The sequence below is a fragment of the Spea bombifrons genome, chromosome 7 (genome assembly GCF_027358695.1).
Source record: "Spea bombifrons isolate aSpeBom1 chromosome 7, aSpeBom1.2.pri, whole genome shotgun sequence".
Lineage (NCBI taxonomy): Eukaryota > Metazoa > Chordata > Amphibia > Anura > Pelobatidae > Spea > Spea bombifrons.
The window spans coordinates 2765473-2780354 of record NC_071093.1 but is presented as its reverse complement, the minus strand read 5'-3'; the positions used below and the strand labels follow the sequence as shown (position 1 = coordinate 2780354).

At 43.1% G+C, this 14882-nt stretch overlaps 2 protein-coding genes across 2 annotated transcripts; both read left to right on the top strand.

Moving 5' to 3' along the window:
- The first annotated feature begins 4115 nt into the window (after positions 1-4115).
- LOC128501936 (C-X-C chemokine receptor type 2-like) lies at positions 4116-5427 on the top strand. Its single transcript, XM_053471595.1, has 2 exons — positions 4116-4229; positions 4336-5427. The coding sequence occupies exon 2, from the start codon at positions 4348-4350 to the stop codon at positions 5422-5424; it is 1077 nt and encodes a 358-aa protein (XP_053327570.1). The 5' UTR covers positions 4116-4229; positions 4336-4347; the 3' UTR covers positions 5425-5427.
- A 3053-nt stretch (positions 5428-8480) lies between these two features.
- LOC128501937 (C-X-C chemokine receptor type 2-like) lies at positions 8481-9615 on the top strand. Its single transcript, XM_053471596.1, has one exon. It carries the CDS (start codon positions 8495-8497, stop codon positions 9563-9565), a length of 1071 nt encoding a protein of 356 aa, XP_053327571.1. The 5' UTR covers positions 8481-8494; the 3' UTR covers positions 9566-9615.
- Positions 9616-14882: the final 5267 nt, after the last annotated feature.

Here is a 14882-nt window from a genome sequence, read left to right as displayed (position 1 = left end):
ATGAGTTCTAAGCAGGCATCACCAACCCATCTGAACAACACAGAGAGGCTGATAAGATCGGGCACGGCCGGGGAGTGTATAGTGTGGGTTTGTGGAATGCCTAATTTGTGTGTATAGGGTGTTTCGTGTGTATAAGCGTACCTGGGAATGTTATACACAAACTGGCCCTAAAACCTTCACACATTAACCCTTAAATAACCCATTACAAAAATAACGCGCTAATGGCGGCAGCCAAATTATTCTAATAAGGTCCTTATTGAAACCGTGACTTGTCAGGAGGTAGTTATTCTGAATGCAGTCACCTTTATTCAAGCAGGGATACCAGCTGTGATATAGCAGGTAGAAGAGCGGAGTTCCATTTACCCCAAAACCTGGGGTAAAAACCCTGAGAAGCTGCCCATTCACCCTGAGACCAGGAGACTGGGGTAAAAACCCTGAGACTCCGGGCAAACCAGGACACTTCTCGAGTATGAATATAAATTGAGGAAATAGTAAGTCACCTAAAACGCACAGTTTAGTGGATAAGATATTTTTTCCCCCAGCAGTGACATTTCTTCTGCCCCCCCATGGAAAACGGACTCCACGTTGGCGTTACTTGGACGGATGTAAAATAATAAACTCGTAAAACCGAAGCCGATAAACCAAACTCTGGAATCGGAAGAGTTGCCCATCGCGTCCCACCCTCCAGTAATCTGCGCTCCTTTCTAGTTTTGTTTGCAGACGAAGGAGCTCCCTCCGCGTAACGTTTTAGCCAATATTTATCATTATTAATGAGTTTAAACAGTGTGTGAGGTTCCGAGTGACACGGGGCCGGGCGGCGTGGGTGTTTGTGTGTTCACTGCGGACGAGGAGCAATGAAGTTGTGTGTTCAAGAAGTCTCAGAAGCTTTTATGGGCGGAAAACACCCAGAATAAGATTATTTGGTTTGCGTTCGTCGCGCAGCCTTGTTTCCCAGATGACTTTCTCACGTCGCCGGCATTTGCCCTCTGGACACCTACCAGGTTTGTGATACCAGTGGGTTAGGGGGCAAATAACGGCGCCTCCTAATATTATCTTTTGCCCGTTGTATCATGAAAGAAGAGCTAGATACATTATTGCCATTTGTAGCAGAGTCCCCTCCAGATCACCAAGTCTGAAGAAAACAATAACCAACCCAAGAGGACATCTCGAGCTTTCAGCCACTCGTACTATTAGAGAGAATACAATCTCCAGTGATTTATTGTTCATTTAACCCATAAAGCAAATACCCACCGCATGTTTCTACCCTTATAGACCTTCTCAGGTGCTTCAGTATGAAGAAGAATCTTACATTTGATTCGCTGCTGGCAGTAGATGAAGTTCTGAATTTGGGCTTTTTCAATAGATGGCCTTTATTAAGAATATCCTTGTGTTTGTACACACCTCCAAACAGTTACCTCCAGAGTGGGCATACAGGGGTGTATACGGCATATCTGGGGGGCAGAGAGGCATCTCTGGGGGGTATCAGCATACCTGGGAACTTCCGAGCTCCAGCTAACCGGAGCCTTCCCTTGCGGGACGCAGCCAGGACTGCACACTGACGTCGGGAGTTCCCGATGATGTCAGTGGGAAACACCCCTATTAAATGGGACAATGGGCGGGGAGCGGGGCGTGTCAAGACCCCCGGAGGATTCGGGTGTTGACCCGGAGAACCGGTGCTTCACCTGGAGATCTCCCGGTCAAACCCAGAGAGTCCCCAGGTATGGTCATTTGGCATATTAGCATAGGGGTTTCTTTTACATAATAACACTATTAATGATTATTAATGATTATTAATTATTATATTTTATGTATTTCTACGTGTCCTGAGCAAACCAATGTCTATTTTTTTATACATCAAATAAATAAAAGTGAAACATGCTTTAGCAAATATGATCATTGGAGTATGAAAATCTCTTGTTTCTGAATGGGTTAAAAACGTCACACAAACACCAATAAATATTTATAAATATAATAAATATGTTTTTTTTATTTAAATATAACTGCTGTAGAAAACAAATACTCCATATGGTAAGCCTCTCCATGTTGCACCTCTGGCACACCTGCTTTTGATGACCACAACTCACATGACTCCCAGTCATTTGCTGGTGATTATTGAGAATGCACCAACATGTAACAATGTTCGAGGGGGATACTCGTGGGATTTGTGCTTCACCTATTTCTCTCCAAATCAAGTAATTGCATCAAAAAAAATAGGCTTTCAGCAGCTGCATCAGCCTTTGTCTTTTCGTTTGTGCCTATTTTATTGCGTTGGCCAGATAACCACGCCCACTGGATTGTGAATGGCTGATTCCATGCATATATTAACGCCCGTTGACTTGACCGTGCAGCTGAGCAAATAGTTTACAAGAATAGCTAAGATGAACATGATAACAATGCAAAATAATCATGTCACTTAATAAATTACCTGTAGGAGATTTCAATATGACAAAAAAAATAAAAAAAAAATTTGAACCCTCGCCATAACCATTGAATGGCGTGATTTTACGGGACATAAATACCGCTGCGGTTTACTGTGTGTTTGTGTCGGTGATGATTGTTAGCCCCCTCTGCGAGAGGATGGAGTGATTCTCCTGTGGACTCACCGACACGGATCCGGTTACAGCAATGCCCTGTATGTGGTATCTGAACTGGATTTTTTTTTTATGTATTGTTAGAACCTCTGCTTATCAAACCATTCTGCGGCAGATCATTTTTAAAATTGATATTTTCATCCTTCTGGTCAAAGGGATTTGTCATGCTATAAAAATTTTAATAATACCAACAATAATGACGATAATAATATTCTTACGTACAACCCTCTTGTCTCTTTGTTTCTGTCAGTGTAAATTAGTTTCCGATGCACTCCTTATTATGTCCTGCTGTACAGCGCCGTAGAATATGGTGGCACTATATCCATAAATAGTAATAATAGATAGTTATAGATGGTATAAATTGCAAGATGGTGCAATTTAGCTGTTTGGATATAAAGATGGCATCATTTAGCTGTTTGGGAACCATAATGGCACCATTTAGCTGTTTTGGTTCTATTTGGGGACCAAGACTGTTTAGCTGTTTGGATATAAAGATGGCACTTTTTAGCTGTTTGGATATAAAGATGGCACTTTTTAGCTGTTTGGATATAAAGATGGCACTGTGTACCTGTGTGAATTTAAATATGGGACTGATAAGCTGTTTGCAGACAACAATGGTACTGGCAAGTGACAAGCTGGTTGGGGACACATATATGGCACTGAGAGGCTATTTGGGGACAAATATTTTCTGTCTTTGGGATGAAATTATACTTTTTAGTATACCAGCCAAATGACCTGTTTTTTTGTGCGACAATCCCAATTTTGTACAATTATCAGCTACCAGAAAGAAACTCTTAACAACATGTAATTTAGTGGACTTTAGTAATTACATTTTAATCGTAATAATAAAATAACATTTTTTTATTTAAAAGGCATATTTTTTTCATGCTAAAATATACATTTAATACCTTTTTCTCAAACAATTTGGACAAGCCAACATTTCCTCAATTCCTTCAGTTTTCTTTGGTTAACCGAACGAAGAGGGAAGCTGCCTGTCTCGGTACACACAATAAAATACAAGAGCTGGTTGGAGGATCGGCCCCATTCGGCCCATCTAGTCTACCTGTTGTAAAGACTCCAACCTTAATCAGTCGTTGGTCTTGTCTTAGACTCAGGAGCCGTATGTCTATCGCATGCATGTTTAACACCCTCACTGTATTACCCTCTACCGCTGCTGCTGGGAGGCTGTTCCATATATCTACCACCCTCTACGTAAAGTAAACCTTCCTTCCATTCCATCTAACCTTCCGACCCTCTAGTTTTAGATAATGGACTCTAAGACATTTCTGTAACATTTCTCCTCTTCTGGACTTTGTTAAATCCCTTTCTGTTTCTACCCGATCCCCTCTCTCTCTTTGTGATTCGCTAGCCGAGGCTAAATAAAACCTAAAGCCGAAGTTCTCACGGGACCAAAAAAAAAAAAAACAAACACCAAACACCGGACACCAAGACTAACGCAGAGAAGGAAACGGATCCCCCTTGTATTTTGCAACAACGTTACAACAGATGGAGAGAAAAGGAAACGTTTTGTGAAATACTGTGAAGAAAGACTCTGCGTCTCCAGCCTACCTGCACTTCAAGAACATTTCCAACGCAACAAGATGAAGAACGTGGATCTGTGAGTCTCTGACGCCCGAGGTAGGAAGGATAAGAAATATTGTGCCCCAAAAAATTGGGTATTTTTGGGTTTCTCTCCATCAGCACCGTAGTAACCTTTGTTTTGTAATTGTGTTCTCTTAAGCAGGTTTTCAATGACATGGGAGGGTCCGTTATATTCGATGGTTCAGCTTTTGATGACCTAGACCTCTCTAATTACTATGACGGTAACACTGGGGTCCCAACTTTTGACCCCAAGTTTTCCCCTTGTAAGCCTTCGTGGAGGATCAATAAACATCTGGTGCTTGTGATATATTCTCTGGTTTGCCTCTTCAACATCATTGGCAACAGCCTTGTTGTCCTTGTGATCTACTGCAACAAGCTCAAGAGATCCACCACCGATGTCTACCTCCTGAACCTGGCCATCGCTGACCTGTTGTTTGCCGTTACTTTGCCCTTCTGGGGATCCTACAGAGTCACGGAGTGGATATTTGGGACCTTCATGTGCAAAGCCATATCTATTCTACAAGAAGTCAACTTCTACAGCGGAATCCTTTTGTTGGCTTGTATAAGTGTCGATAGATACGTGGCCATCGTCCATGCCACAGAAACCATCAACCGCAGGAGACATTGGGTGAAGTTTATCTGCCTTGGGGTTTGGCTCTTTTCTTTCGCCATATCTCTACCAACGATACTGTTCAGGACTGTATATGTTGCTCCTCAAATCGGAAGAGTCTGCTATGAAAATATTGGGCATGAAAATACAGAGCAATGGATGATTTACATGAGAATCGGTCGACATTTGATTGGATTCTTCATTCCTTTGCTAGTTATGCTCTTCTGCTACGGACTTACCATTACAACGCTACTGCAGACCAAGAGCAACCAAAAGCATAAAGCCATGAGGATCATATTTGCCGTCGTGCTCGTGTTCCTCGTCTGTTGGCTCCCCTATAACATCACTGTCATTCTTGACTCGTTGATGAGGTCAGGACTCATAACAGAGAAATGTGATCTGAGAAACCACTTGGACGTCGCATTATCTGTGACGGAGGTTTTTGGATACACTCACAGCTGCATCAACCCCATTCTCTACGCGTTTATTGGCCAAAAGTTCCGGCACAGCTTAATGCGGATCTTGGCCAACAAGGGTCTCCTCAACAAAGAGCTGATGTCCCGCTACGCACGGAGCTCTTCTGTCATGTCCACGTCTGGAAACACATCGACAACCCTGTAGTATCACAGAGCGCACGCTCCGCTTATTATTCCATTGAATAACTTTCATCAAACCCGTAGTTAAAAGCTTCACGTTCCATGAAATGGATCACTGCATAACAATTGATTACTTTTGGGTTGAACCTTTGGTTCTATAGGATCTTGAGAAACTATTGCTTGATTATCTTCCATTAAATTTGGATTATGGGATTATGTTTTTTTTTTTTTTTTTTTTTTTTTTACAGCAGGAGAAATGGGCAACTAGACGGGACCACCGGGTTCCATAAGTCTCAAGTTATTGGGTGATATGGGGAAATTTTGTCCTTAATCTTCCATTATCTTCATTAATGGCATAAATGAGGGGTTTTGTGTATCTACATATATGTAACAAGATGTCAAACAATAAACTTGATATGCAATGCAATGCACGAGTGCGATGACTTTTCCTTCGAGATAAATATTAATAAAATAAATAAATATCTGTAAACGATTTAAAAACGTTAAATGAGTTATTGAGAAATTCGGCTCAGCCATTTCCTTTATTAGCCAGCAATTTTAAGCCAATTCGAGGAAATAAAATACTGAGATTTTTATCTTATCAGAGATAACATCAGCCTGAATGTGACTTATTATAGTTCCATAGGTTTAAAAACTCATTATTTTTTACCCCCCCTATATTATACATAACAGTTCCTGCTGCTATATTCTGGCAGATAATCCTCTTCCGCGCTGCTATACCCCGCATCATGTAGACCTGGGGGACGCCGATTCAGGTCGATCTAAATCCTGAAAAGAGAGATCTCAGTGACCACAACTTAAATCTGTATTAAAACCACTCTGTGGCCAAAGCTTTCTGAGGACGGCTGCTCCAGACGCGATCGACCACATTGATAAAATACGGGGCGCTCCTTTGCGCTGCACAAACAAGACGCCCCCATCCATGGGGCAAAACCCGTCACCAAGCTCATTCCATGGGGCAACCTGGGGTGGGTTTCCCAAGACAATCAGCCCCTGTGTGCCAGAAGATGCCCTCAGGACCCCAAAGGGTTAAAAAAGGCTTGGTGACCAAAGAATAGAGAAGGACAACCTGTCATCAAAGGAGGTCTAAGCAGAAGGTCTCAAAAATGCCCACCTTTAAACCAGGGTCCCTTGTATCAGCAGAGAAGGGGGAACGGAGGCTTTTTGTTTTTGTTTTTGAATTTTGTTACAGCCAGAAATTCCTTTGTTTTCCATGAAAACAGCCGAGTGACCCCAAACGTTTCAGCGATGGTGTAAATGACTATACAGTTCGGTGTTACAGATTGCTCTGCCGTTTTGCAAACATTCAGCCTGCATCTTAATGCGTTTGCAACATTTCAATTAAACCAGAATCCATCGCCTCCCCCAGGGAAGACGCTCGCATTCATCTAGATTGTGAAATATGAGTTCCTCTTTACTCCTTCGCAACCCTGGCCCTATTAAAGGTCTTAATCGGTGAAATCCCTGGCAGTGACCGTCCGCGGAGACCAGCAGGTAACAGGGAATATCTATTTTCTTGATAAAATATTAGCGATTCCTGTTACTTGACGGGATAAATGAATGCTGTGCTTTCGTAATGTCATTTATTATGGATGGGGATGTATGGGTTAAAAATGATGATTGAAGATATTTGGTATTAATGTGACCTCTTATAAGGGGTTAACGTGCTGCACTTTAGGGGTTACGTGGCCACTGGTTGGGGACACCGGTGGGGTACTTTGTAGATGAGATTTGCCATAGATGGAGAACAGGGTCGGTGGGGGGGGGTAATAAGTTTATTCTCCTTTAGAATTCTATCACAGTTTTTGTATCGATCCCCCTTTTAAGGGCATTTATGGGGGCAAAGGAATCGCAGACACGTAAATAAAGCAGTGGAGGTATCATTACTCTAAATACATAAATACACCGTAGATTAATTAGGAACACAGAACCTGCCAGCAGATCGGCCCCATTCGGCCCCCGTCTAGTCTGCCCGTTTCTCCTGCTGTAAAGACTCAAACCTTAATCAGTCGTTGGTCTCGTCTTAGATTCAGGAGCCGTATGTCTATCCCATGCATGTTTACTGCCCTCACTGTATTACCCTTTACCACTTCTGCTGGCAGGCTGTTCCGCTTATCTACCACCCTGTCAGTAAAGTAAAACTTCCTTACATTCCATTGTTGCAAAAACATTTCTAAATTCATAATTCCAGCTTTGTTTGTTTCTCCCATTTCTGTACCTGCGATACTTTTAATGTGTATCTTTGATGTGTCCGGCTGCACGGATAACAGTGTCGCAATATTTACCAAGCAGCGCGTGGTTAAGTAATACATGCGCTGAATTTGACAATTCTTTGGTTAGGTTGAGAAATCACCAAATGCTGCATTTTTTTTCTTTCTTAAAATTTTTTTCACAGCAAAAAAAATCTAAACAATTAATATTTGTGAAAACTTTCATTGCAAAACAACATATTTTGATTAAAACTCCTTGGGTGTTACATAGAGATATCTGCTTGGCTAATGGCTACATATTCACAGAGCCGGACTGCTGATGTCTCAGTGGCCCCCGGTCAAATAACATACCTGCGGCTGGATGTATATATATCATATCAGATCTAGCTGCCGGGCCAGATCTGCCACTGGAACAGCCTCCCAGTAGAAGTGGTAGAGGGAAATACAGTGAGGGAATTTAAAGATGCCTGGGATAGGCATAAAGCTGTTCTAATTATGGGTTCAGACCAAGGACTGATAGGGATTGGAGTAAATTTTTTTGGTGGAAGATTCACATAAGCATCGATCTGGCAAGTGAGGGGTTAATTGGTGCTACAGAGTAGGTACAGAACTGGTATTGGGGAAATAGCTTGCGTTGCAGCAACCGGCCGTAGAGCCACAAGCCCGGGGAATGACGGGAATACACGGGAGGGAAGGTAACCGCTTTTATTGCGCAACAAAGTTAATCGAGAGAAGGGAGGAAACGTAGGGTTTGGGGCAAATGCTCTGCGGGGTAAAACTCTGCGTCTCCGTTCTACCTGCTCTGAACTCTGGAGAGTAAAGATCTCGGTCTCTTCTTCTTTTAAGCAGGTTTGGAGCGAAGACATGGAAGCGTCGCTTGTGAGCAATGGCTCGATTTTTGATGGCATAGACTTCTCCGATTACTACGACGGTAACACTGGGGTCCCAAGTTTTGACAGCGCCCCCTGTAAACCTTCGTGGAGGATCAATAAATATCTGGTGCTTGTGATATATTCTCTGGTCTTCATTTTGAACATCATTGGCAACAGCCTGGTTGTCCTTGTGATCTACTGCAACAAGCTCAAGAGATCCACCACCGACGTCTACCTCCTGAACCTGGCCATCGCTGACCTGTTGTTTGCCGTTACTTTGCCCTTCTGGGGATCCTACAGAGTCACGGAGTGGATATTTGGGACCTTCATGTGCAAAGCCATATCTATTCTACAAGAAGTCAACTTCTACAGCGGAATCCTTTTGTTGGCTTGTATAAGTGTCGATAGATACGTGGCCATCGTCCATGCCACAGAAACCATCAACCGCAGGAGACATTGGGTGAAGTTTATCTGCCTTGGGGTTTGGCTCTTTTCTTTCGCCATATCTCTACCAACGATACTGTTCAGGACTGTATATGTTGCTCCTCAAATCGGAAAAGTCTGCTATGAAAATATTGGGCATGAAAATACAGAGCAATGGATGATTTACATGAGAATCGGTCGACATTTGATTGGATTCTTCATTCCTTTGCTAGTTATGCTCTTCTGCTACGGACTTACCATTACAACGCTACTGCAGACCAAGAGCAACCAAAAGCATAAAGCCATGAGGATCATATTTGCCGTCGTGCTCGTGTTCCTCGTCTGTTGGCTCCCCTATAACATCACTGTCATTCTCGACTCGTTGATGAGGTCAGGACTCATAACAGAGAAATGTGATCTGAGAAACCACTTGGACGTCGCATTATCTGTGACGGAGGTTTTTGGATACACTCACAGCTGCATCAACCCCATTCTCTACGCGTTTATTGGCCAAAAGTTCCGGCACAGCTTAATGCGGATCTTGGCCAACAAGGGTCTCCTCAACAAAGAGCTGATGTCCCGCTACGCACGGAGCTCTTCTGTCATGTCCACGTCTGGAAACACATCGACAACCCTCTAGTATCACCGATGGACGTCACCGAGCGCACGCTCCGCTCACTATTCCACTGAATAACTGCCAGGGGCATAGAGCTTGACCTTTCACTCCACCTCTAACTTTTCTGCTGCCCCACAAAGTTGACCGCAGCTATCTTTCTAATACGCTCGGACTTGGCTGACCACTGGATACGTCGCCAATAACGGGGGGCTTTTCAGTGAATGCGTGGCCTCATCGCTCAACCTGTCCCTAATCTCATCGTCAACGTTTTCAATGATTAATGGCATGGAGCTTCCATAAAAATAATCTTTTGAACACTTTCACCAAAAAAAAATGAGTGCCTAAAATGCCCCTGCAATAAAGACTTACCTGCTGCACAGGTTTATGGCTATTACTAAAAATACCTTAAAAAATATTAATAAATCACTGATTTTTATTTGTTTTATTTTATATTTTGGTTCTTTGGAAACAGTTTCACTTCCAATGATAAATAATAGTGAATTCATAAAAGTGTTAAAAGTATTACTTTAAAAACCATACGCAAATATAATTGTTTTTAATTGATTTCTTTTATGTATTTTTGCAGACTTTCAATAAAATGACTTTTGAGTTGAATTCCAAATTCCTGCTCATTCTTGATGAGTTTAAGGCAGGCAGAACGTACGTATTTTATACACAGCGCAGAACGCAATCATTAGCAGGGATAACCAAGTGTATATTGCAAATAAAGCAAGTGACTCCGACATACGCTGTGGCGCAGTACAACACCAGCAATCAGGCACGCGAAGCAGATTGACGCGGCAGTAACCGCGGTCCGTGCCTGCAGATTCTTCCATTGAAACATTATTTCGCTTTGATTTTATTATTATTTCATTCATACATCCGGCCCGAATAACATTTCCGTGGTTAGATTTGTCGGCAACATGTTGTGCCTTTAATTTATTTTGGGATTGGTGATTACTCAAGAGAACACATGGGAGCATCAGCCCATAATGGGTTAAAATGTAGTATGAAAAGGAAGTAATAAATGAAGAAATTAGAAATTTCAGATTATTGCGCAAATTGCGTGATTCCAGTGATTTAGTGTTGATTTATTGAGCCTTTATTGAGCTGTGTCAGGTACAGTGATGATGGGAGTGAGTGTGTGTGTGTATGCATGGTGTTAGTGTGAGTGTGTGTTACTGTGTGGTATCCATGTGTGGAGTTAGAGTGAGTGTGTGTGTGTATGCATGCATGGTGTATAGTGTGAGTGTGTGTTACTGTGTGGTATCCATGTGTGGAGTTAGAGTGAGTGTGTGTGTGTATGCATGCATGGTGTATAGTGTGAGTGTGTGTTACTGTGTGGTATCCATGTGTGGTGTTATAAATTAAACTTTATTTTTCTATAACATTGTTTTGATGAGTGCTGGATACGGTTTGGTGAGTAGATGAAGAACAGTTTTGATCCACGCAGTGGTTTGGCTCTTGGAGTAAATGATGAGTTGTAAATATTGGTATAATTCTGAGGCTCAGAGTAATAAATGCTTATTGTATCCATATTAAGAACTCTTTAGTGAACTGATGGGGTCCGTTCTGAGATAAATTCCCCGGGGTAAATAGTTTAACTCACATTGTAAAAAAAAAAACCTTCTCTACGTTAGGAAACGCGAGGACGTACTGGAATTGTCGCAATCCTGCTGTCTCCCAACACCTCATTTTACCTAACTTTGCATTGGCGACAAAGGATTTATCACAAATAATGAATCACTGATTCGTCCATCGTTAAGTAATGAGTATATTTGGAAAGGGCATCCCTAACACATGCTTCACGGAGGGGAGGACTAAGTCTATGGTTGGCAAAATAGTAAACTAATCGCATTAATTGCCCCAGAGTTATCTAAATGGATGCATAATGAAGGAGCTCCCCCTGCTGGCCAGTTACCAAAATACAGGCTAAAGTGGATTCAGGTTTGTATTATTATGAATGATTATTATTATTATTATTAAGAAGGAAAGAACTTAATTAACCCAATCTTTATTAGGTCCTCGTCATTGTGTTATACGACTTAATTCCTTCATTGGATTAACCCCTTTCACGTCTGCTGGCAAGTTGGGAGGCTGTTCCACTTATCCACCACCCTTTCAATAAAGAAATACTTTCTTATGTTACATATAAGCCTCTTTTACTTTGTAAACAGAAGCTTGTGAGTTAACTGCTTGCCTCCCTTGCCACCTTTGTTAAAGATCCTCTTTGTTATATTGCTGTAAACCAGCAGGGGGCGCTGACGTCCTTCTTTCAGACAATGCTGTTTGCGAACCCCTTTGTGTTCTCTTTGCACACAATGTGCTGTTCTTTATACTTTTGTTTTGTTCTCCGGCCAAAGTGCCGCCGCCTTCTAGTATAATGTTCCAATCTTCCAATGTTCCAATCTTACAAACTCATGTGATTGTCTAGAAGGAAGAGGGAGACGCTTTACAGATCTCATCTCCAGAAGGATATAAACATTTTGGAGGGAGCTTAGAGGAGGGCGACCAACATGGTGAACGGTTTGCAGGATAAAAACAATCAGGAAAGACTAAGAGAACTCAATCTATCCGGATGGAGGAGAGAAGAGAGAGAGGGGATGAGACAGCTCTACCCCTGAATGGGTTAATCTCCCTTTGTCTGAGCGTGTCTATTAAAACTCTGATACATTTGTAGCCGTCAGTGAGTTTTTGTAACGTTCTCTCCTGATCATTGCTTTTGTCTAATTGAGTTTGTATCTTCCTCGGCTCCCTGTACATTTCGCTCTCTTCCCTCTTGTCTTCCCTCGCTTTCTCCATCCTCTTTCCTGACTCCTTGCTTTTATCTCCTTTCACCCCCCCCATGCAGAGATCACCCTCAGACTCTCCTTTTTCATAGATTTGCTTCTTGTCCTGCCAACAATGTTAATCGTGGATGGAGCGGAGCCCAGAGCATCTCGGTGGGGGCCTGGGAGAGGCATTTAATCCACTGACTTCACAGAAAGGCAGCCAAAGTCAAAATGCAATGGGTATATCATAGCATAGAAGCGCTTTTTCCTCCCCGCACCCTGACAAAGGCTGCCTAAAGCGTGCGTCGAGTTCCAGATTTTGTATCTGCTACTGCATCATGCCTCCCAAGTGTCCCTGATTAGGAGAAGAAGTCCCTCTTTTAGGACCCTAATCTTACGTACCACTTTCGCTCGGGCTTGACATTCACAGATGAACTCATTCATAAGTTGCGACTGATGTATCTTTGAAATGTATCATTAGCTCGTTGATGTGGATACTTTCTGGTTCAGATGTGGGTTTCGCTGCCCTGTGATGGGGGAAAGTAAATTAAGGGAAGACCCCCATGTTTTGGATCTGTGTAAAGCAGCCGTTTGTTTCCCGTATTCTCAGCCCCTCTCTTTGATCTGAAGATAATACAAAAAATACCCCACCCCCGACCCTCTTCACGTCTGTGCGGGTTCTGGGTGACAAACCCATGAGGGTCTTTGATTAAAGGAACCCATCCCTGAGAGCTCAACTACAGAAAAATAAACATAAAAGTACTTTTATTTATTATTCATTCTCTAAAAAGGAAAAAAAATGAAATAATGTACATAACGTAGGGAGAAGCTGCAGTTGCCCTCCTCCTCCTCCTTGGCCTGATGATTCTTGCTGCTGATTGGGTGTTTTAGACCAATTAGTGGCAAGAAAATCAATGAGAGTGCTTTCCTAATAGACCCTAACCCGCAGCGTTCACCAAACCCCACACTGAGCTGACGCTTTATGGCAATGCTAATGAATTCCGTTCCTCCATAGACTTTCATTCGTCAGAGAGTCCGGCTGGGTGATTAAGACTGAGCCATTCCATTATTTCCCACAGGAGTCGGGGTGTTTAGTAGATCGGGGGTCAGATAACAGAGCGAGAATCATACAAATGGCTGATATGCAGCTGCCTGAACTGGTTTAAAATAGGAAAAAAGCACAATATTTTTGAAAACTAATTTTTTATCTGATAGGAGGAATTACACATTTGGTGGGAGTTCTCCTTTTAGGTGAATCATTTCATCTGGTATTATTAAATATACATTATGAAGGGCCAACCCTGGCCAATTTCTCCTACATACTGTGGGCCTGTATATATTGATACCAATAGGAAAAAGGAACCAATGAATTATCCATTAAATCCGATCACTTTTTTTATTTCCCTTTGTGCTCATGGTGAGCGTTCCTGAATTCCTTTACCGTGTTTGCCTGTACTATCTCCACTGGAAGTCTTTTCCAGGTATCCACTACCCCTTCCATAAAATACAATACGCTGACATATTCTGTCACGCCCTGATATGGTTTTATACCTTTTTTATTTATTCTTGTGACTTTGGTACTAATACAGAGGTTCCAGCTGCGGGCCGAGTCCTGTCTGATGTATTAATGAGAGATGAGGCGCTAAAAAAGGGATTAAATAAAAAAAAAGATCTAGTCCTAGCTTTCTGAGCGTCTGTCGGCCTGGTATGCGCCGTCTTCTTTCATCTGCTCCCAACCAAACCGGCCTGAGAAATTCTTTCTGTAATTCCAGTGTCTGATTTCCCCGGCATCTCGAGAGCGAGCCGTGCGAAGCCCTGGGAACCGAGCGCGGCTGAAACGTGAGCCAGGAAAGAGTCCGCACGGCAGGTACGGCGCAGACGAGGCAAACAAGAGCCTGAGCATGGGCCAAAAATAAAGCCAAAAGCCGCCTTTTGTGGACGAGCGAGGTATGCGATGGCTGCATCAGAGCGAGGATCTCCCGATTCCTCCTGCAGCTCTCAACTTGCCCAGCGGAGGAAAGAAGCGCAACGCAAACAGAGCCGACACAATGGGGGGCGCTGATTGGAGTTACCTGGAATCCGAACCTCCAGCGCTAATGGCTTGGTGGCCAAATCCTTCTCACCGTGAAGGAAGAATAGAAAGATCTCCCCGCATGGAGATGGACTCAGGACTCACAAGAAGACGGAGAACGTCATCAAGAAGTGGAACGACCCGCGCATGTTTTATGGAACGCAGGCGGGCACAGCGAGACCCCTCGGACGCCGCACAAAGTGGTCAGGGCTGGATACCAGAAAAGCCCGGAGTGGGGTGTATTCACTAAATTGTGCAGTGAATTTTACAAGCCATTGACTTCAACCCCCGGAATGGAAACTGGGACCCTCAGAGCCTAGCGCAGGATTAGAGATCCCACCTCACCCTTATGTTGCATTCGCTTGGTGGAAGGAGACGCTTGGAGGTCTCAAGAATGCCCCTCGTCCTTCATGGCCTCATGGAAGCTCCTGCCCTGGACAGCTTCTTCGGCTCCGTAGAATGAATTAGTAACACGGGTCACCATTGTAGAAACCTCCCC

Excerpts from the sequence above, each read along its gene's own strand:
- LOC128501936 (XM_053471595.1), top strand. The coding sequence starts at position 4,348 with ATGGGAGGGTCCGTTATATTCGATGGTTCAGCTTTTGATGACCTAGAC.
- LOC128501937 (XM_053471596.1), top strand. The coding sequence starts at position 8,495 with ATGGAAGCGTCGCTTGTGAGCAATGGCTCGATTTTTGATGGCATAGAC.